The sequence below is a fragment of the Haemaphysalis longicornis genome, unplaced genomic scaffold, assembly GCF_048455015.1.
Source record: "Haemaphysalis longicornis isolate Haplotype H1 unplaced genomic scaffold, Haemaphysalis longicornis Haplotype H1 scaffold_3, whole genome shotgun sequence".
Classification (NCBI taxonomy): domain Eukaryota; kingdom Metazoa; phylum Arthropoda; class Arachnida; order Ixodida; family Ixodidae; genus Haemaphysalis; species Haemaphysalis longicornis.
This window is the reverse complement of record NW_027526335.1, coordinates 46,461,907-46,483,341: the sequence shown is the minus strand read 5'-3', so window position 1 is coordinate 46,483,341 and position 21,435 is coordinate 46,461,907. Positions and strand designations below refer to the sequence as shown.

At 46.4% G+C, this 21,435-nt stretch overlaps 1 protein-coding gene across 1 annotated transcript in view; it reads right to left on the bottom strand.

Annotated features, from left to right (window-relative positions):
• The window catches only part of LOC144174402 (uncharacterized), a 38,470-nt gene extending 18,187 nt beyond the window's left edge, over positions 1-20,283 (bottom strand). The window contains exons 1-12 of the mRNA XM_077703086.1: positions 20,125-20,283; positions 16,630-16,752; positions 15,245-15,363; positions 13,761-13,865; positions 12,614-12,709; positions 11,890-11,970; positions 9,613-9,705; positions 8,558-8,608; positions 7,648-7,774; positions 7,502-7,575; positions 5,602-5,784; positions 4,771-4,847 (exon numbers count right to left, since the gene is read on the bottom strand). Of these exons, the coding sequence (XP_077559212.1) occupies positions 4,771-4,847; positions 5,602-5,784; positions 7,502-7,575; positions 7,648-7,774; positions 8,558-8,608; positions 9,613-9,705; positions 11,890-11,970; positions 12,614-12,709; positions 13,761-13,865; positions 15,245-15,363; positions 16,630-16,752; positions 20,125-20,167 (1,172 nt within the window). The 5' untranslated portion in view covers positions 20,168-20,283. The remainder of the gene's footprint in view (positions 1-4,770; positions 4,848-5,601; positions 5,785-7,501; positions 7,576-7,647; positions 7,775-8,557; positions 8,609-9,612; positions 9,706-11,889; positions 11,971-12,613; positions 12,710-13,760; positions 13,866-15,244; positions 15,364-16,629; positions 16,753-20,124) is intronic.
• Between the last annotated feature and the right edge of the window lie 1,152 nt (positions 20,284-21,435).

Genomic DNA, 21,435 nt, shown 5'->3' with positions numbered 1-21,435 from the left:
CCGAAGTTGTAGAATTAGTTCCAAGCGATGCATCAAAAACTGCTTCAATTATTGCATTCACCAGGGTTCATAGCATTGGAAAATATAAAGAGTACAGTTTTATGACCACCACTGTTTGACCAAATATGGCTAACTATTTCTAATTACCTTGGGAACGAATTCACCAGCTGAAATAATAATGGCATATAAACCAGTGCGGAAAAAGCAGCAAGACTGACAAGTTTCACAGAGTTTACTTGAAAATTAAAAGAAGTTGTTTTAAGACCAGTGTCCCCCTTCAGTGGCACGGTCACTTTCATGACCATGTTTGTCGAGTGGGAATCGTCAGTATGAACCGTAATAAAAATAAGGCAGGTATAGAACTCCGGCCAAAAGCAAAGTGCGAGCACTGGCACTTTAGCGGTATTGCAGTGCCATATATGAAAGTGGACAATAAGCAAGATAACCAAATGGCCGTCTATGTGTCACAAACTCCTCCCCCGAGTAATTGCGTCCGCTTGCAAATACCAAAGGAGGGGCGCGAGACAACAGTTATTTATATTTTAGCAGGGTGGCCGGCCCGTGAGTTTTCACGTGTGCCGAGATTGCTGGGGTGAATGAAATCACAACGGAGATGCTCGGCTACGTTTTGAACTATAAAGGTTTACTGTACAAACAAAAAGACTACAGGGCAACGCCTGACGCAAGAAGAGAAAAACCTTCACACTGCCATCGGCCTGTGTGCGCAGGCACTAATCCGCCGTGGCCTACGACTTAACCTTCTACCTCAAATACATAACTCAGACAGCTGTACGCGACACACTCTAGAGGCAAACACTTGTTTAAACCTCGACAACGCAACTACCAAAAAAATACTAACAATTACGCAACACGCAAAACACTCTAGGGGACAAACATCGTTAGTTACAAGTGACGCTAGAAAAAAAGCTGAAGCCGGATATCTTAATCCAATACGACAAACAGTTACGAAGGAGGGAGCGCGGGAAGAGAAAGTCTCTATGAGGCAAGGAGAACCCGCCGGTTCACCGACGGAAAGTCACGACGAGGTGGAGACGGCCTCGCCGGGCAGCAGCTCACGTGTTTCAGGGGTCCGGGGTGCAGAAGCTGGTCGGCCATGGGACTCGCGGCGACGGGCGAACTCGAGCGCTGAGCCGAGGCGTGGGCCGATCCGTCGCGAGCCTACCGATGCGCTTCCGCTAAGGCGCGTCACCCCCGGACTCTTCCCCACGTAGCACGTTCTCGAATCTCCGCCGACTGCCCCATGCGATCGCTTGTGTCCGCTTAAATAACCTCCGCCGGCCGTCCCGTAGCCCCACTTCGAAGTATTCCCATTGTTCCTTGTCACAAACTCGAGCGTACAACGTCTAAAAGTATCGTATAAATTTTTCATTTTATTGTACAGCGCCTAACTCTTCTTCAGTCGTCCGATTCATTCAGTTCGGTTCTATTCGCCCGAGACAAGGCTGGAACTTTCGCGAACGAAGGGGCGGTAACACGACCGCTTGCCGGCCCGCCGGCAAGAAAATACCAAAATAAAAAGCTTCGCCGCTCAACTTACACCGAAGCTTCGAGCACTATCGAGGAGGCACGGGTGGCCTTGCCAGTGCTAAAGAGCGTCGATGATTCTAGAAGGGAGAAGAGTGAAGTTATTCGCTGACGGCGGCGGGTGCGTTGTGCTCTCCCTCTTTGCGCCGGCACGGTTAAAAAAAGAGAACCCACGCCTAAGCAAACCAGCTACGTTTGGACGTCGTGATTGACAACGGCACCTGCCAGTTTGTACATCACACCATCGGCGACCCGCGCCCTGGAGGACTCCAACGTACTACCGGGCCTTGAATCACCGTGATCGTCTCGGACGGCCTGGCCTACAACGACGCCACGCTTCCCAGGTAGCCAAATCGCCTCCGACAGCGGTGCATCGTCCGGCCCGGTCGGTGAATATGCTGGGACTCTGTCTCTCATAAGCATCGAACTGGTCGTTTTTTTTCTTTTAGTTAACTACTCCGCTTCGTAACATTCATTTGTTAACACTCCTGTTTGTATCATTTTGTCTAATTGGACTGTTTCTTGTATTTGAATTCCATCTAAGTTGTCTGTCATTATCGATCCGTTACCTCGTGCTTGTGTTTCTGACTTGCCTGTCTAAATATAAGTCTTTGTGCTGTTTTTTCGTTCAAGGCTCTTGCTCATTCTTGCCGCTCTGGTCGGCGAAACCCGCACATCAGACGGCCACCCCCTTTGTCACCTGTGCCCTGTGGATTCGGTGGGGTTTGTTGGCTCTCTGGAGTCGACTCCACATATCTTCCGACAGTGCACCCGATTAAGGAAACGGGTGACATTCCTCTTTTCCCCCTCCTGGGGCCCTCGCCCCTTCGCTACGATCGCAAGCGCGCGTCCATGCCAGCGACCGTGACGTCACCCTCCGACAACAGCGCTGGAATGCGGCAGCTCGCATTGTCCTCGTAGCAGGCAGGGCGAAACAAAGGAGGTGCGCACAAAGCCGAAGGGGGACCCCGAATTCCTCCGCGCGGCGCAAAATGGCCGACTCCGTCCGGGAGGCCGTCCGAAAACAAAAAATGGAGGGCCTGGCCTGCAGTTTGTGACACTATGAGATGGTAGCAGCCCTGCTCAGCAGGCTATCTTTAATTTTGATGCCCTGCTCTGGATATGTCATTGTCGACGCCACAAAAACACACAAGTTTGTGTTTAGTGGGAGAATTAAAATTTCGGTTTAAAATGTTTAATTTCTCAGTGATTACAGCATCGTTTGCTGAAAGGCAAGCGCTAGGGGCACTATAAAACACTAAATCTTTCGAATAAAATAAACTTGTATTTTGTCTGCAAGGTGCGTTGGCTAGGCCGACACGACGACGACACGATGGCGACGCTGACTTCAAAGTTAGGAGATCGCCTTGTTGCACGACACCGACATGAACACGTTGGCCGATCGAAAGTCTGTGTGATGTGACTGGCTCGCTGACCGAATACGCCGACAATAGAGATCGGCCGAACAAACGGTAATAGGGAATCGATTGAGAAGCAAAAACTGCACCCTGACAACATTCGTGCCGTAATAAATGCGGCTCTGTTCTGTTAGTTCCTTAAGTGTAATAAACATAGTAAGGTTCATGAAGTTCATACCACTTAACACTAGCACTAACGCGATCCGTATTTCAGCTTACGACACTTCGGCTGTTCGCTCTGGCGGCAATTCGTTTCCCGGAATTGCAAACAGCATATTCGTGTGCAACCAGCAACGCTTGGAGAAAATATAAGCTCAGTTAAGAGCAGAAGAGGAGTTACGGAAGGTTTATTAGGTAATAAGGAATCAATATTAACCAACAATCTTAGTGTAAAGGGTAAAACAAAAGCAACTATTCCCACAGGGGAAATCGCAGTCGCAGCCGAAACAGTGATGTTGCTGGAGGTCAGCTAGGGTGGGGCGAAAATGCGGTGTCTTGATTTGCAATAGTTATTAACCCTACAAATACTCATCGCTTTACTAAAATTCTTGAAGGAGGTGATTACTAGGACATTGATTTACCTGAAAATGTGAACACTCATGTGTCGGTAAAGCACCTTTCAGGGCGCCTTTAAGTATAACTTCCTTATAGCATTGAGGTTCAGCTGTACTGCACAAGCAGGGAAAAACTGGAGTGAGGGTTTTGTTACCAGAACTGGACACTGCAAAATCAGCTACATAGGTGCACTTGCTTAAAACAGCTGTTTAAGGGGGCACATGGGTCTTAGACCAAAAGTGTTTATTTTTACAGTTATGATGATAAAAATTAGAGGACATATGTAGTTTTTGATTGTGATTGGAGGTATAATATTTGTTTTTGTGTAAAACCACTACATTCAAATTCATTTGGATTTCTATATTTGATTCTTTGACAGCTTTTGTAAAAGCACTGCTGGAGTGATGCAGCTGAACAAGGTACCAGTGAAATGTGCACAGATCAAGGAGTGCAATAAGACTGACCGTATCATTCTACCTGGTCTGTAGCAGAAGTTACGACTGTTTGAAGTTTAGGCTTGGAAGGTGGGAACCAGGAAAACCGGTTTTGCCTTCCAAGCCCAAACTTCAAACGGTCGTAACTTCTGCTACAGACCACATAGAATGATACGGTCAGTCTTATTGCACTCCTTTATTTGTGCACATTTCACTGGTACCTTGTTCAGCTGCATCACTCCAGCAGTGTTTTTACAAAAGTTGTCAAAGAATCAAATATAAAAATCAAAATAAATTTGAATGCAATCGTTTTACACAAAAAACAAATTTTATACCTCCAATTACAATCGAAAACTACATATGTCCTCTAATTTTTATCATCATAACTGTAAAAATAAACACTTTTGGTCAAAGACCCATGTGTCCGCTTAAAATAGAAGAGCAGAGAAGAACTTGGCATCCTTCTTTCTGCGAGACTCCGAGGGTAGCATTGCTTTGGCCTTGCAAATTCCTCTCTGTGAGCCATTCATCTGACGGCAACTAATAGACAGAACCAAATAATACCCTGCAATGTAATGGTTCTTTTATGATATTCTGAAGGTTAAATCTTTCAAAAGCATTGGCAAAAACTGAAGGGCATAGAGGGTGGTGGGGTTTTGTACTTCCCTGCGTCCCGCTAAACTTGCAACAAGTCATTTGCGAAAACCATACACACATAAGCTGACCTAGAAAAAACAAATGCTCTGTGAATCTGCATCGTACGTTGGTGTGAGCCAAAAATACCTCCAGGAAAGAAAAAAAGAAAGAAAATTGCAAACCTCCTTCCTTGTAGGCGGGGAACTTCCACGGCACTCCAGAAATGGCACAAATTGCTGAGGCACTGGAAAACTTTTATCTACAAAAAAGAATGGCACCACACGGAAAATCAACACTGCATGAGTTAAGGGAGGAAAAAAACAGGAGAAGCCTTATTATTCTTAGTTAATGTGGTCTACATTATTAGCTTTTTTTTTAAAGAAAACAAAGGCTTTTATTTAAATAACCCACACATCAAGGTGCAAGAAAGCATCCTCGCTACTTAAAGTTTGCATAAGAATTTTTTGCGTAAGAATTTTTAAATTAACATGAACAGGGCCTTTGGAGGAAGTAGTCCATAAAAAAAACAGTGGTCCATAAAAAAAAACCATACAGCAAAGCTATACCCACTAACGAAAGAGAGACCCTTCTGCCACTTGCAAGAAGACATGAACATCAATTGCCTCGCCTTTAGCCTGCATTCCCAAATAATAAAACTGCCTTTCGTGGGGCTTTTTATCCGACTTCGTGAAATTGTGATGTCTGATCCAGTGCGTGGCTTTCCTTCAGTGCGAGCAGCATGCTGAAAATTAGATTCTTTGAGCTCCCTTTCAACGTTCTGGTGTCCTCCCTTAGGCGAGACAAACTACGCCTGCTGGTGGTCTTTCCTTTCCTTGTTAACAATAAATTCATTCATTCATTCATTTCAACTGTGATGACAGGAATGCTACAATGTGCACAACTACTAACAAATGTTTCCCAAGATCCAGACACACATCATATTTTTGTAACAAAGTTGGGCGCTTGTCTACTCAGAGGGCAGGAAAGGAAGAAAAGGGTAAAAAGGCCTTCACCTGCATGTCGAGGCCCAAGAAGAAGGAGCGGAGAAACAGAGGCTTGAGGATGCTGAGGAAGAAGATTTCCGGGGAGGCCATGGGGAAGAGCGAGACCAGGGCCAGAATCTCCTCTGCATACTGGTCCCCGTCCCAGAAGTTCAGCCACACCGCCAGGCACGCCTCCACACAAGGCGGTATTTCCTGGTGGGGAACGCACACCGACAGGCTTGTATGCCACAAAGGCGGGGACTGGGCAGCATAAAAGGAACGCTGAACGAAACTTCTTTACCCGAAGTTTCAAGTTTCACTGACAAACGTTTCCTGTTGGTACACCACAACAGTACTACGTAGAAGCCCAGGCCTGTCTCATGAAAAAAAAAAGAGGGGAGGGGTTGAGCTTTTAGAAAAAACTCCCACCTCCCCTCGCGGGAACCCCTGTGTAGATGCTACGCATAGGCGGAGCGGCGAAGGGACAGCGTTTTATAGCGCGCATAACGTTGAGGGGACTGCGTAAGCCGGTCCCAGTCTATGACGACGTTGGCGTACTTGTAAAGCGGCGTGGACTCTAGGTGTTTGAGCCAAGGGTATATGTTGCTTCGCCGAAGAACGGTGCACCGGTTATTTGCGCAGCGCGCCCGAAGGAGAGGAAACCGCGGAAGAGAGAGTACTGCACGTGCGCCGGCCCCAGCGCGTCTGCCGCGGCTATGACGCAACGTGCCGCGGCTATGACGCAACACAATCCAACACAATCCACTTTAATCCAATCCAATCCAATTTAAGCCAAGCCAATCCAATCCAATCCAATCCAATCCAATCCAATGCCCCTCGCGAGAGAGAGAGAGAAAACATCTTTATTTGTCCTGCAAACGCGACGCGGCCTCATGTGTAGCCCCTCGCGAGAGAGTGTTCGCTATCGGAGAGGAGAGGGGGTGAACGGCGGAGAGCGCAGCTGGCGCGGCGAGGACAATGGGGGAGGGGTGGACAACGCCGACGACAACGACGACGACGCCGGAGGGACAAGGCGAGTGAATCAGATGCTCTGCATCTAAAAGTTTATCAACGGTGCCAGGGTAAAAAAAATTCTCATTTATTGCTGTTTATTTTCAGAGGCTAACATAAAAAGAAAAGGTACGGTGCTGATTGCAAATCAGCGGCACGGGTTAAAGGCCAACTGCACTCAAATTTCACCTCGACCAAATTTATTTTTATTGTGTAGTACATACCACCAAATCAGCTGGGACACGGGTTGTAGCCCTGTGAAATGCCTCGTCAATCAGTCAGGAGTGTTTAAAAACACTCCGCCACAGACCACGCTGCACCTGCCGGCGGATCGCGTCAACAGCCATGACACGCCTGTGATGCTCCGGCCGGTTGGGGCTTCTTCCTCTGACCAGCCACGCAGCTGGAGAACCGGTCGAGCTCTGCTGCGAACGCTTCACCTATTCACTGCCCTGTGCACGCGTAGAGCTTGCGCGCAGGCTTGCTCCCAAGCTGCTGATCGCCCGGCCACTTGCTGGACAGTTGAAAGGTCACTTGAATGGCCGTGCTGTCCTTAAATTTCGGTTTCAAAATCGCCGATTTTTGCTGGTCGCTTGCGGCATCCACGCGTGTATTCCGGCTGTTGTATTTTGCATCTTGCTTTCTTTTTCAGCAGACAATACGGAAACAGTGTTTTCAAGAAGTCGAAATTTCGAGTGCAGTTGGCCTTTAAAATGCCAAGACCACATATTCACAGAAGGATCTAGATTTCCACAGTTCAGGCTACTACAACATTTCCGTCTTTTCTTTTGACTCTATTGAAAAAACGGATGCCATAAGTTCTTTTCAACATCGTGGCTTTGTGCATAGCATCGGATCATATTAGTTAGTGACGGCCACAACAGCAGACGACTATTATGAGGTCATCTGAGCTCCTCACCTGTAACGTCTTGGACAGGACAACTACTTGGCCAAGCAGCTTCTTGCCCGTGTCGCTCTCCGGGCTTTGGAACACTGGGAAATTGGTGCACAGGACATGTGATCACCGCGTGCTCGCACGCCAAGCAACTGTGGTTGGCAAGGCACCTTTGTTGAGCTCGGCACGTAGCTGGCGGTCAAGACGGGCCCTCAGCTGCTGGCCCCCTTCGTTGGCAAAGCACTTGGCAATGCTGGGACTTTCAAGCAACGCTGTCAGGCTTTCTGGACTGTTGTTCTGCAGAATTGCGCGGAGGGAAGTGCCCTCAGAATGGGTCAAACAGACTCAGAAAAAGCCTCTGTCCAAAGACACAAAATGCTTTTGAAGTACAGAAAGCACTGGTGCAGTTACAGCAGTAGAGCAAGGACAAGTTGACGCGACATTGCCCAAGAATCACTAAGCTCCACTCAAGGCCAAGGTTGCTGTTGATTACTACGTTGCCTTCCTTGATTTTGTTCAGTTGTTTCTATTGAAAAACCTTTTTGTTATTGCACTGAGTGAGACTGTCCTAGTCCGGTCACCCTGAAACTACAAACCAACCCATACCCACACCCAACACGAATACGCACCATCTGTCCTCCACACTGTGATCCCCTCTGTATTTGCTGCCAAGCCCCACGCACACTGTACCATATTGTCTAAGAATGCCAGCTGAACCTAGATCTTCCCCCAATCCCAAACCGCTCACGCAAGCAGTGGGAGAGTACGCTGGCCAGCATCTATCCGGAAACACAGCTTCTCCTACAGAAAGGGTGAAGACAACAAACGAGTGCTTCCTTTCAATAAGCATGTGCAATTAACAGTAATATATAAGATTAAGTTATTGGTATAAAGCAAACATTCTTCATAGAATCGCACCTGGTTCACATAAACATGGGTGACTGTTCTCAGCATCAGCAGTTACACTTGCTGGTTGGTGCGCAAATCTCAGTGCTTTGCTTGATTGATGCCACAAGCGAGCAGCGTTGGAAAGCTTTATTGCATGCGTTTTAAAGACAGTAACAGTTGCAGTCAACCTACCATCTTAAACCCAGTGTCACCATTGTGGAAAATGTCAGGGGGAGGTAAAGCCTAGAAAGAAAAAAATACAAGCTTGAACTGTACCATTTTCTTTGGCTCATTTTCGCATTTCGTGCAATTCCAATTTCGATAAGCAGATAATGTTTTCCTAGGAACAGCCTCGCAGCACATAGCAAATGACTAAATGCACGTGCACGTTCACAATTTTCGAACAGCAATGTCTCAGTCCAGTCAAACCTCATCAATAAGTTCGTTCAAGTTGTTGCAATTTCCCAGAAAGCTCAGTCCGACAACTATTTGTGCACTACAGTTCAATGTATGTTCATTTAATGCATTTTCTCGTATCATGCCCTTTCTTTTTTTTCATTCCCCTAAATATGTAGCTCAACAAAATTCCCTATCCCGTTCGCTGTTCAGGAAAGGACAATGCAAGAAAGACAATCACATTATCTGGCAAAAAAGCCATCTTAGAAAAGAGTATTTCTTTGCATAGGGGCTCAACTGCCCTCGTAATATTTGTTTGAGTGCAGAAACTTGTTTGTGTACTTTTACAAGCTTACCTAACCCAGTACAGGGTTTCACAACATTGTTCCCAGGTTAACCTTCTGGCCCCACCCCCCTCTGCATTTATGCCTTTTCCACCCACTGTTGTTTGTTCCCTTCCTTAGTTAATCGACAATTATTGTAGCCAGTTGCTGTCAATCATGCTCCTTCCTGCGATTCTGGTTCATGCCAGATTCTGTTTCCGATTCACACCACTATGGTGTGCCGTAATTACAGCTGGCCAGAATAGAGAGACCCGGTTATACCCCAACTCAAAATTTGAAGTTTAACAAGTCACCACATGTTAAAGGGTCTCCTCAGAGTAACACATTCAATAAAGTCTAGAGACAAGTTTGAAAACTAAATTTTTATCTACACACTTGCAGTTGCAAAATATAAAGTTTGACTCAAAACTATTCAAACTAATTCCCCATTTACTCAACAGAGGTAGCTTTGGAAGCAAACAATTGAATATTTGGCACCGCCACATGCCTAGGGGGAAGTGCACCTACCTTTGCTGTGTATGGATGCATGATATACCCAAACAGATCCCTTTGCATCTGATGCATGCACTCTTGCCATGCCATGCCAAGGGCATCCACACTCTGCAAAAGGGTCAAAAGCAGCTGTCTCCCTCATTGGACTCAACCGCCACTTATCCGCAACTGCACAACAACCTCTATTAACCTGCGCTTCTCAAAACTGCCAGAAGTATGTAGCAGACCATGGTTCCACACTCAGAGAGCTCTTTTAATAGACTGTGCGCGCTCAAATTATGTTTGATATAAACAACAATCTATAAATTATAAGGTATCGTCGGTAGCCAACTAATTATGTTTTGCTTATGTAGAACTCTTCATATAAAAAAAAACAATACTGAAATAATGAACACATGACATTGGCAAATGGAAATGAAATGAAAAAGGTGGGTTACGAACATAGAAGAAGAGGTATGAAGAAAAAAAGAAGAAAAAAAGCCCATAAAGCAATCTACATTTAATAAGCCTGTGCTTCAAGTTACTATTTGCAACCAAATGCATATGAGTGCATTACAGGGCTGAGCATTTAGAAGATAGAATTCACTCACAGTGCATTACTATTCCTAGGCCAATGAGTCGGGAGTCTCAAAGCAAGCTTTCATGGGTTTCATGAGCCCCCATTGTTCCCTTTAAGTTGAGAGCTGCACTCTTAATAGTGCCACAGAATCGTTAAGCTAGAACAACTTTGCACAATTTTGTGCACCATATTTCTTGCAACAATGCTACTAGATCGGAAGGGTAGGATGGTAGCCATTTAGCATATACACCTTTAAGAGTACCCCACATCTTGCCGATGCCTGCATTTGAAAGTGATAAAGTTGGATTTCAGTGCAGTTGAGCTATCATGATGTTTCGGAAGCCCTTCCAAAAGAGAATTTTCGACGCGAATATCAATCAAGCCCAAGACAACGCAGCAAAGGCGACAAGCTTCGCCAACTTAACCAGGGCTTCGCCCCAGTGAGGCTCCAAAATGAATGCTCGTGGGCTTCATACACTTCCGTTATAGTTAATGGGCACAAAAAATATGAGCATACCAGGAATTGCAGAAAAGACAGAAACTGAAAGAAAGAGCCATCTCCTCCGAGAAGCTCTTTGTTTTACATAATTTGTTTCAGTACTCAGCAACTGCGCAACAACCACGTATGAAACGTCAACCGGCTCGAATAATTATACAGTAGACTCTCCATAAACAGAACTTCAAGGGACCGAAAAAATTAGTTCCATTTAACAGGAGTTCCGTTTACTGAGAGAGATGTGCGAAAGTGCAAATTTATGTGCGTGCACATTCTTAGAGGCGTTTCATGGAACTCTAAGCACTGGAAGGTGAATGTAACTGATAGCTTTTTAGAAAGCAAGAAAACTACAAGAGGTTTAGGCACAACATTCACAAAGTTTATTTGGCAACATTTATTCACTGTGCCCTAAAAATGCATGAAAATGCGTTGAAGAGCCGCTTTCGAAGTTAAGAATGATGTCCTTTTTTTTTCTAACGTAAGCGCATGGTGTGGAAGCCTCAGGCCTCGACTTAGCGAGTGCTTACTGTGACAAGTGTGTGGCGCCCCCCATCCCTGATATTCGTTGGCCTGATATTCCATTTCCCTGATATTCGTTGGCAATAAACACCGCCGAGCACGGCTGCTCGGCGGTGTTTATTGCCCGGCCACACACAATGTCGCCCACCGAGCCTGGTGGGGCCACTGAACTTAGCGGCCAACGAATATCAGGGATGGGGAGCGCCACACACTTGTCACACTTACGAGCCACTGAATTTAGAAGACGGCAACACGGTAACGAAGCACGAATAGCACCACGATGGCACAAATGACGCGGCAGGAGCTAAGCCCTGTAACCTCGGCAACTTGAATCGAGACCAAACGACGACAATAAGAACTGCGATGTTGCATTCATCACGCTAACACGGCTGACTACTAACAAGACGAGGCTTACGAGGCCAACGAGGCTAAAAAACCAAAACAAAAACTCAGCAGCCGGAACCGGAAAAAGGTGATGCTATTGGCCACGGGTTTGACAAGTTCCATTTCCAGTTCCGTTTACATGGTGGGGCGGAAACTTTAGGTCCGATTACTGAAAGTTTTTTTAGTTTTATCTGAATACAAAACCAACCAACTTACAGGCTACAGTTCCATTTAAGCAGCAATTCTGTTCAAGTGATTTTCGTTAATCGAGATTCCACTGTAATTTCCTTCACAAAAGTACAGTCAGAAACAGTGAATTCAGAACTGTGCTCACCGCATCGCTGAAAGTCACACGAGCTGCTGGACCAGACCAACACTTCTCAAACACAGTGGCAAGAAAAAGAAGCTCTGAAGGCTGCAAGAAAAGAACCAACAAAAAACCACCCCACTGGTGATTACTAATCAATTTGACACATTAATACAAATCATACACTTTCTTTTTTTTTGCTCATCTGAGAAGAGTAGCAAAGAGCATTTGACACTCCAGAGGCAGAGGTGGGGTGCTGCATGTCTTGCCATGCTTCACAGGCATCAATTTTGGGTGCACAGAGGATTTTTTACAGGGGACATGGGGTAGCCAGCCAGCCAAACAGTACATCAATTACACCGATATCAGGGTTTTACACACCAATGATAGAACTTGAGTATAAGGTGCTTTGTAGTGAAGTGCCATGGAATAAACCCCTGGGGTCTTCAACATGAAAAATTAATCTCAACGAACATAAAGGACGTTTTTGTATGTTACTTCTCTTCAACCAGGGCTAAAGCCCTTGGGCACAGAAGCACAATGCCCGAGCCATTACGGTATCATGGCCGGTGTTGAAAGGTGCTCATGGCAATGCAGCATGGCATCATTTAAGGCAAAGGTAATGAAGCAAGCTTTGTAGTTTCACTTCGTCAGGTAATCAGATGGCTCCACAATACCACCAAGGCGTGTCCACGCTGCCCAACGAGCAGTACACAGAAGTTGCTGGAAAACGTTCAGTTAGCTAGGTCACCTTCTTCTCTGAGGCCTTGGCAATCCGGGACATGGTGAATGAAGTGGCAGTCTGCTTCGAGGCCAGCAGAACAAGCAAGTTGGCAGCACAGGAAGCCTGCGGACAACAAAGGAGACAAAATCTGGAAGACACTTAACTTAAGCTTTGCCTCTCAGACAATTTGAAAAAGAGCACTTCGCATTGGTAGACCACACCGCGTCTATCGCCCACGTGCTGTGGCAGCAAACAGTGATATGTCGGGGTCACAGCACCGCTCAATAGATTTTGCAATGGATGGAAACTCTCCACCCCTCTACATGACCTGCATTTGCTGCAGCCCTTCGACCAATCATAATTTTCGCATCTGGCTTCTCGGCTCTACAAGCTCTTTACGGTCTCAAATTAAAATACACAACAGCCAATATCGATGCACGCTTTTAGAACTTAACCAAATATTTTGTCGCACCTATTTCCAACCCAAGATTGTGATACTCAAGATAAACCATGAAAAAAAATTTAAATGAACAAATTATACTTGCCATTTTTTCTACAGTGCAATAAAAATCAGGCGCCCGATTCGCAATGAGAGGACTGCCTGTGCCCTTGCAGCCGTGTCTGCTGAACAGACAAGCACTTGCTCAACAGAAAATCTGTGAGCGCACATCTCTGCGTCCAAAAGCAGGCATAGATGTGCGGTCCCTATACGATATGTATTTACAAAGGTAACAAGGGTGTTACATGGCACGCACAATGGCAGGAGCACATTTTAACTCAATGCCTCTGTCGATTGCTGTACTAGCTTGTGTGCCTGGGCTTTTTACTCCCCCAGGGATTCGTTTCAGAGGCAAGCAGTTCAAATTCCTCCAATCAGGACTCTCCACTGGCCACAGCTTGAATTCGACGAATGGAGGTGAAGGGTTGCATCAGGCAATTCACCGAGTGGGGAGGGGGAAGGCGACTTCCTCGGCGCTGCTTCGAGGCATGTAGGTGCATGTTCGCAGCCAGCCGTCAGACCACGAGGCGTGATTCTACCAAGCTCTTTCGGCGTGTTGTCAAGCCAAGCAAACTTTGTGTCGGGCACTCTGGCACAACAATGGGCTGTACACTGTAGACAAAAATGAAGACAGTAGCCAAGTCCATAAGAAGCAAAGTGCAGCAAAGGGCATACCACGGATGTGTCGAGAAGGGACAGCAGCACTCGGACAAGCAGCACGCGGTTGCAGCCGCCATCAAGGAGGTGGAACACGGCGCACATCCACTGCACGACGTGTCGCTGTGGAAAAAGAGGGAGCCTGTTTTCAGCACTAGACTAATTAGTGCACTCTTAAAATCTGCACCTAAGAAGGCTTCCCTATCACAGGAATGTGGTGCATCTACTGAGAAATTCGGTCCTATATACACTCCTATATCATGAACTTCTCCCACCACATTGTCATCTTTACTGGGAAATTGATTCGTATATAGAACAGGTACACATAGCGAACACCTTTGTGCAAATTATTTTGTAGGTATTCAGAAAACACTGCATGCTTTGACACATCTTTCTTTCCTTTGGTATGTGCACCTGTTTTTTACAGAGGGTAACGAAAAAGGTGACTGTTTTGATGGAAACAGGTTTTAACTAGGGTTAAACAATTAGCATAACAGAAGGAAGTGTGGCAACAAGCAAGTACTTTCTGCCTTGTTTTCCTCAGCGACATAGATACCAGCATGTGTGTTGAAGAAAAGAAATGAAAGAAAATTGTACGCACAAAAAGCTAACTATATATGTGGTTTGAATCCAAAGTAGTGCTTCTTACGAATGGCTGCACAGTGAAAAAAATTAGGGGAAACCCACGCTGACTAGATGGTAATGCATCTTAACTGCCCAAGCCTATGCAGCCGGGAATGTGACACGACCCCTAAGATGCTCTTGTAGCCGTGCCATGATTTCTGCTTATAGAAACTTGCCATCTTGAAGTGCACCGCAGATTTCAGTTGCCCAGCCTGCCAGAACTACCAAATGTCCGGTTAAGTTGAAATCATCACCTAATGACCTTTTGAGGGTGGGCTTTATCATCTGACACAGGAATGAAATGTTCGGCCACTTCATAAAGCTCATGCAATGAGCTCCAATTAGATTTACTAAGCTTGCCAAGCAACAGCCCTCCCTAGTTTTACTTCAAGTTGAACCACGTGCCCTTTGCAGAACAAAGCCAGCCATTTTGGGCTGCGCGCTTTCCTGAATGCAGCTTGAATTATGGTGAAGAAAGCCGAATATCTGCCTTCCAATCACAAGCTTCTCAATGACGGAAGGCGAAAAAGCCTGACCTTTCAAACAAAGAAAGGTACGGTAAGTCGTCTTCATTGTCCTATGAACAGAACACCCCGACAGCGCTACATGTACTATAGCCACTAAATAAGCTCTAAAATTACAACCTTTAAATTACAGGACAACTCAAGCAAAACCTTAAATTACCGGCCCCACTTTGTCCTTTAGGAATTTTTCTCCTACTTGTTGTCCAGTGAAATTAGGGGCGGCTTTTTGGCAGGCCTCTTTGAAAGCTAGAATGGCAGCCTCGATAAAGCCCAAAAAGGTGTCGCACTGAACCTGGGCAAAGGGTTGTGACAACAAACGCTAATGGTCACGCACAAAAAAGCAGCGAAACTTGCCTTGAGAGCGTCAGGCATCCTCTTGCTGCACAGCCCCCCAGCCAGGTTAACCACGACATCGTTGGTGACTTGCCCTTCTGGCACCATGCATTTCAGCAGGAACTGTGCCAAGGAGGGACCTGCAAGGTGGGCCTCAATCAGTTAAAGGGGCCATGCAGAAAAAGAACACAAGTTTGGCTCATTCAAAAGACTGCCTCGTTAGAATCGTACTGGCCCCACTTTTAACGCACACTTCGCTCAAACAAGCTATACAATTAGGAAAAAAGGGAATGGCCACGCGACCCACTAACTCATTTCCCGCAGCAGAACCTGTGATGTCGTATGCCCAGCTGCGTGATTGGCTGAGGCCAGCAAAAGCAAGCAAAAATTAGGCGGGGCTTATAAGCCTGCCGGATGATCTATTTGCGCTTAAATGTAACGCCTATTCATTTTGCAGCAGTAAGAATGGTGGGGTAAACAATGAAAGTTACGAAAATACACATAAACAAAGAAGTACCGATGTGCACTGCTGTTGGTACTGGGCGCACTATGCTTGTTTTAACTTCTAGCAGTTCCGCCGCTTTGCAGTTGTCTTACATGACACTGGCCGATGGGCGTAAGCGGTGTCTTACGTGACCCTGTTTGTCGAGAATACCTCATGTGTCATGAGGTGGTTACTTTCTATCATAACAAAAACGAGACAGATGCAAATATGGTCAAAAGCAAAGCAATGGTAGCCAACAGTTCACAGCTGAGTATGGAAATTCCATCTCTGAGGACTGATGGTAAGCAAGGCTGCAGAGCCTACTGATGCTCTGGAAGTTCGTTTGTATACCCGGCCTTATGACTTCATGGCAAACGTTCCGAAAACACATGATTTGGCGGGAGGATCAAAATTATAATCTAATATGCTCAATTTTTCAGTGAATACGGCATCATTTGCTGCTGGACAAGCACTCGGGGCACTATAAAACATGAAATCTTTCGAATAAAACAAACTTGTATTTTGTCTGCATGGCCCCTTTAAGTTTGTGAGGACTGCTACAGCAGCTTCACTTTTTTTTTTTTTTTAATTTGGTAGGGCAGAACACATGGCAGCCAATTACACTAGCTCAGGGGTGGGGGAAATTAATACAAGGACCGCTAAAAAAAAGCAAGGGGATTTCTCGTGCTTTGAAACCAAAGCACGAGAAGGCAAGGAGAAAATGCAAATATCTTCACGATGTAAAGAGCAACAAAAGTCATAGAAAAGCACAAATGCAAGGCCGCATAGTACTTTTTTTAGTTGTTCCACAATCCTCACATTAGCCAAGGCAGCAGTGAACAAAGCCTCCTGCCCCGACAGCCCTAATAAACATGACCCTGAGTAGTGAGCACTCACCACCATCAGGAGCCCTTTCACTTACTTGTGTCAGGGCAAGTGACTACCTTGCTGAGGCTCTCAAGGTGGTCTGCAGAAAGGCCTCGTTCTGAAGCACACTCCCGCAGAATCTCTGCATACTTCTTGGCACTCCTTGAGGTTTTTTTCTCTGTGAATGTCAAGAAAACAGTTTCATGCCTCGCATTTCATATTACCAAGTCCATACATACGACTTTGCATCAACCCATCAGCCAGCAATCGCACAGCCGGCACAGAAGATGAAATAGACCATAGAGGCAATGCCCAACTTATCTTCCTTCAGAAGAATTGGCCTCCCAGCAATCATGTTTTGAGACAACTATGGTGTGACCATTGAGGACGTTTACAATTACGAAAGATGTTTCAAGGTGTCTGATTCCATGACATGCCTGCTTCCGTAGTAGCGCAACGGCACCTGAAAGCATGCATGCGTAAGGATAAAGCTTTTCCCGCCACCCAATCCAACAGTGAAAAACAAATGTTTCACAATGTTCACAGTGATTCACTGCTTGAGAAAATTTGCCCGACTAGCATGTGCCTTCTTTCCAATCGCTTACAGATATCTGCCGTAGCTACCGCAGCAGACAGCAGTGCAATCAAGTGCTATCAAGGAGTGTGCCTGTCAAACTAAAAACTATGAGGATGTGCCAGGAAATTGCTAGACCGCTCTGCATGTACTGAGTGGCCCTCGTTCCTGTGTCTACCATCATGAAGCTTTTGACTGCACCTCTCTGTGGCACTTTAGGCATCGCAAACGGTAGAATAAGTTTAGCCAGCAATTCCGAACATTGCTCCAATGCAAAAAAGTAATCCTCATGCTTTGTTAAATGCCTGGCACCCTCTTCAGTTCCGCATATTCAACATTTATAACTTAGAAAACACATGTGTCGTACCTCACTGCAGAAAAGAAAAAAAAAAAGGGCTCACGACTACTATACTCCTTGTACTTTGGGCGCAGCGCGAACTGCAGTCTTCTCGGTCACGGCACATAGCTGCTGCATCTCAGGAAGTAATCGTGTGATCAGCGAATGCATGGCGGCGCTGGCTATTTTGCTATTATCTCGCATTGATTGATTGATTTATTGTAGGGTTTAACACACCGACGCAACGCAGGCAATGAGGCGTGCCATAGTGGAGGGCCCTGGATTAATTCTGATCACCTCGGGATCTTGAACATGCGCCGAAATCTCATACACATGAGCGTTTCTGTTTTTCACCTTAATCAGAAAAGCGGCCGCCGCGGCTGGGAATCGATCCCGCGTCCTCTTGCTCAGAAGCACAACAGCTCAGCCACTGACCCACCGCGGTGGGTCATTATGTCGCAGCGCGTCGCTGCCGCCGAGCATGTTGTAAATCGTGTTTGAGCCTCCCACACAATGTCACTTGAGTCGGATGAGCCATGCAACGAGGAGGACGCGAAGCACATTCGCCGGTTGCCTCACTTGTTCAGCAAGCACTCCTGAGTGCTGCAGTGCGCTGAGGTAGCACTCATGCATGGGTTCTCTCGATGGCAGCGATAGTAAGCCTCTGCGTCGGCAGCGCGAACTGCATCTCAGGAATGGACCGTGAACTGCGTCTCGGGAAGTAAACGCACATCATCGTCGAGCGCACGATGAAAAGCGCTGCTATGGCGTCATCTCACAGTGAGTCACTACCGCCCAGGATGTGTCTCTGCCTCCCCCTAACGCTTTCATCATGCGTCACCGTCAAGGAGAGTCTACCGCAGGCTCAGCATACTGCCCTCCCCCTCACACTTTCGCCAAACTTTCCTCCGCCGTTTCCTTCGTCTTTGCACCCTCGGTTACAACGCAGACGCCGATGTCAAACCACCGTAGCGGCCGCCAAAGCAATGCGCACTAAAACACCGACAGTACAGGTGCTGCAGTCAAGACGAACAGTTGTCAGTAGCTGTCGCCTTACTCTCACTCCTGTGGAATGTACAGCCTCTAAACTCCCGCAGCCAGGAGTGTAAACAGTTGTTTCTGACTCTGTTTCCTTCCTTTATTACCATACAGTCAACGTCATAGAGACTGCAATTACACGCAGGGGTTTGCCCAAACTATAGGTAAAGTTGCCAGGGCCACCAAGCGGCCCGAATGACTCTCTTTTGAAGAACAGGTTCCCTTCTTGGCTTGCTACTCGATTAGTATACTCCCACTTTTGAGGTGGAATTATTAGCAATGGTTTTTACTCTTCAAAACCTTCGGCATAAACTCTTGGATGTTGTTATTCTGTCTGACTCTCTCTCTGCATGTACCGCATTAACATCCAAAAAAGATTTTTCAATTATCCGCACATTCCAGTTCAGCAGCTTTGTGCGATTGAGCTAGTGTGGATTCCAGGACATGCAGGGGTCTCATACAGTGACGTGGCCTCATCAATTAGCCAGTCTGTCTCATGGTGGCTCCATGGTCGTACAACGTCCAAATGACAGATTTCTATTTGGGGGGAGATTTAGGCATTTACAAGTACTACAGACTCATCGGCAAGACGCCCTTCTCTCTTCTGGGGATTATAACCACCTTCGCCATTCACGGAAGCCAATGCTCTGCGAATCAAGGATATGCGAGGTAGCAGTCACTAAATGCGAAATTCCCCCATTAAATTTTAACCTTCATAAATTCATCTCCTCAATGACCTTTCTGCGGTGAACTGCAAAATATAGGGCACTTCCTGTTTAATTGCCGCAGCTTCTCCCAATGGGACGCGCGAATCTAGAGTCAACTGTCAACAGGCTCCACCTCTGCTGTTCTATCGATAGGTGCTTCCGCCTTTCACTCTTACGTTAGGGCTACAGGCCGGTTCTCCTGCTAGTCAGCTACGTGTTCGCATTTACATGCTTTCTCACATGGCATACTGATTCTACTGATTCTACTTTTACATTCTGAAAATTTACCTTGTCCTCAATTTCCTTTTCTAATTTTTGCATCTAAAGTAGTCTAGGTTAAATCCTGATTAGGTACACAGCTTCTTGGCCAATACCTGCGGGGGTGTGTGCCATGCAACCAACAACTCGGTGCGCCGCTTGTTCATAAACAGAGCTCCTGTACCTGCAAGACCGTTTCTCTCTTTTGTCAGTTGGAAACATGAAAAAGCAATGGGGACTCTATTTTTCGTCCAGTTAATCAAAATCACGCCCTTAAACGAAAATAACGACATTTCAAGCTTCGGGACAGCCTAGGCAGGGAAGACGCGCGAAAGATAAGGAGAGACAATAAACTTTATTACGATCATCGTAATGTGGGGTGGGCTAAGAGCGACGTTGGTTTATGCACGCAGGACATACTAATCGGTTCAGTGAACGCAACCGCTTGTTGCCGCCTGTAAAACTTCATGCGACTCGAATTCCCATGTTTTCACGTCAATAAGACAGCATCCAATGAAACTTTGGATGAAACATTTAGCGAGAGATGGATCTCGCAGTGACAGCACAAGTGATCTGAACTCAAGCGTTCCTCGTTTTCGAAAGGTCACTTCTACAAGACTACTCTGCGCCACTTACCAGAAGAGAAAAACCGTATAGCTTCTTCGCATTTCCCCAACATTACGCGGTTTGAAGGCTACGTTGGATCTGCCAGTGGCACACCAGAAGTTCAACCGTTTTACAGTCGCGGTTTTCGAATATTACCGGCGAATCATCGGCGAATCGAATGACTGGATTGGAATGGATTCGAACCGACCTTCTTACTAGCGGCACCTAGCGCCATACAGGATAAAGAAAGTGACAGAATTATACAAAGGAATGGAGTAAATTCTGGTGAAATTATTATGTTGATTTTATTTTAACGTCTAGAGCACAGAGGCTTCGGTGGGGGGGGCTGTGCGACACGCCTTGACTAGAAAATTGAACAAGACTGCGAACCCAGTAGACCATAAACCGTACTTCCTGTACCTCCGTGCTGCGTACGTCAGCTGACGTCAGTTTCTAAGAACGGTGACTGTTGCGTGGAAAAACCTACCGCGTGGTAAACAATAAGAGCAGTTAGCTTAACACGCGCAGGAAAGAACATACCACGGCTTATTATCAAGTAGGTATGTATGCCATGTGAGAGCGCGCAATGTATTCTGTTGCTGCTGCGCTTCAAGCTACCCTGCCCCGGGCACTTTTAAGTGCGAATGCACTTCTTAAGCGACCCTGAACCTGCGTCCACCGGCGATGTCCGCATAGCATACCCACGTGGGGGATTGGCCAGGAATCTCCTCGTCTTCCTTGGCAACGCGGGGAGATGGGCGCGCGCTGCCTGGCCGCTGACATATGGCACATACCCACGTGGGGGATTGGCCAGGAATCGGGCGTGAGAAGGGCTAATGCACCTGCTTAAAGGAGTACTGACACGAAATTTCAAAGCTGAGATCCGCTCTAGCAATCAAGTACAACGACAACACAAATAGGTGTCTGTGCATGGCACATACCCACGTGGGGGATTGGCCAGGAATCGGGCGTGAGAAGGGCTAATGCACCCGCTTAAAGGAGTACTGACATGAAATTTCAAAGCTGAGACCCGCTCTAGCAATCAAGTACAACGACAACACAAATAGGTGTCTGTGAATAAATGCATCTTTCTTTCTTTGTAGTTGTGTGTGTGTGTGTGTGTGATCTCTCTTTCGCGAACATTACCGAACCGCGCAAATTCAACTCGTGCATTCGCACTTTCACATTCTTCCCCTCGGGGAAATGCGGGGAATTTTCAAGTTTTTTAGTACCGCAGCTGATAAACACCTGATGATACGGCACGTCTGCCTGTACTTTTTATGGCCACAATCCCTCGAAATTGCGTTATGGTGTACTAGAATTCTAGCACCCTGCAGTTGC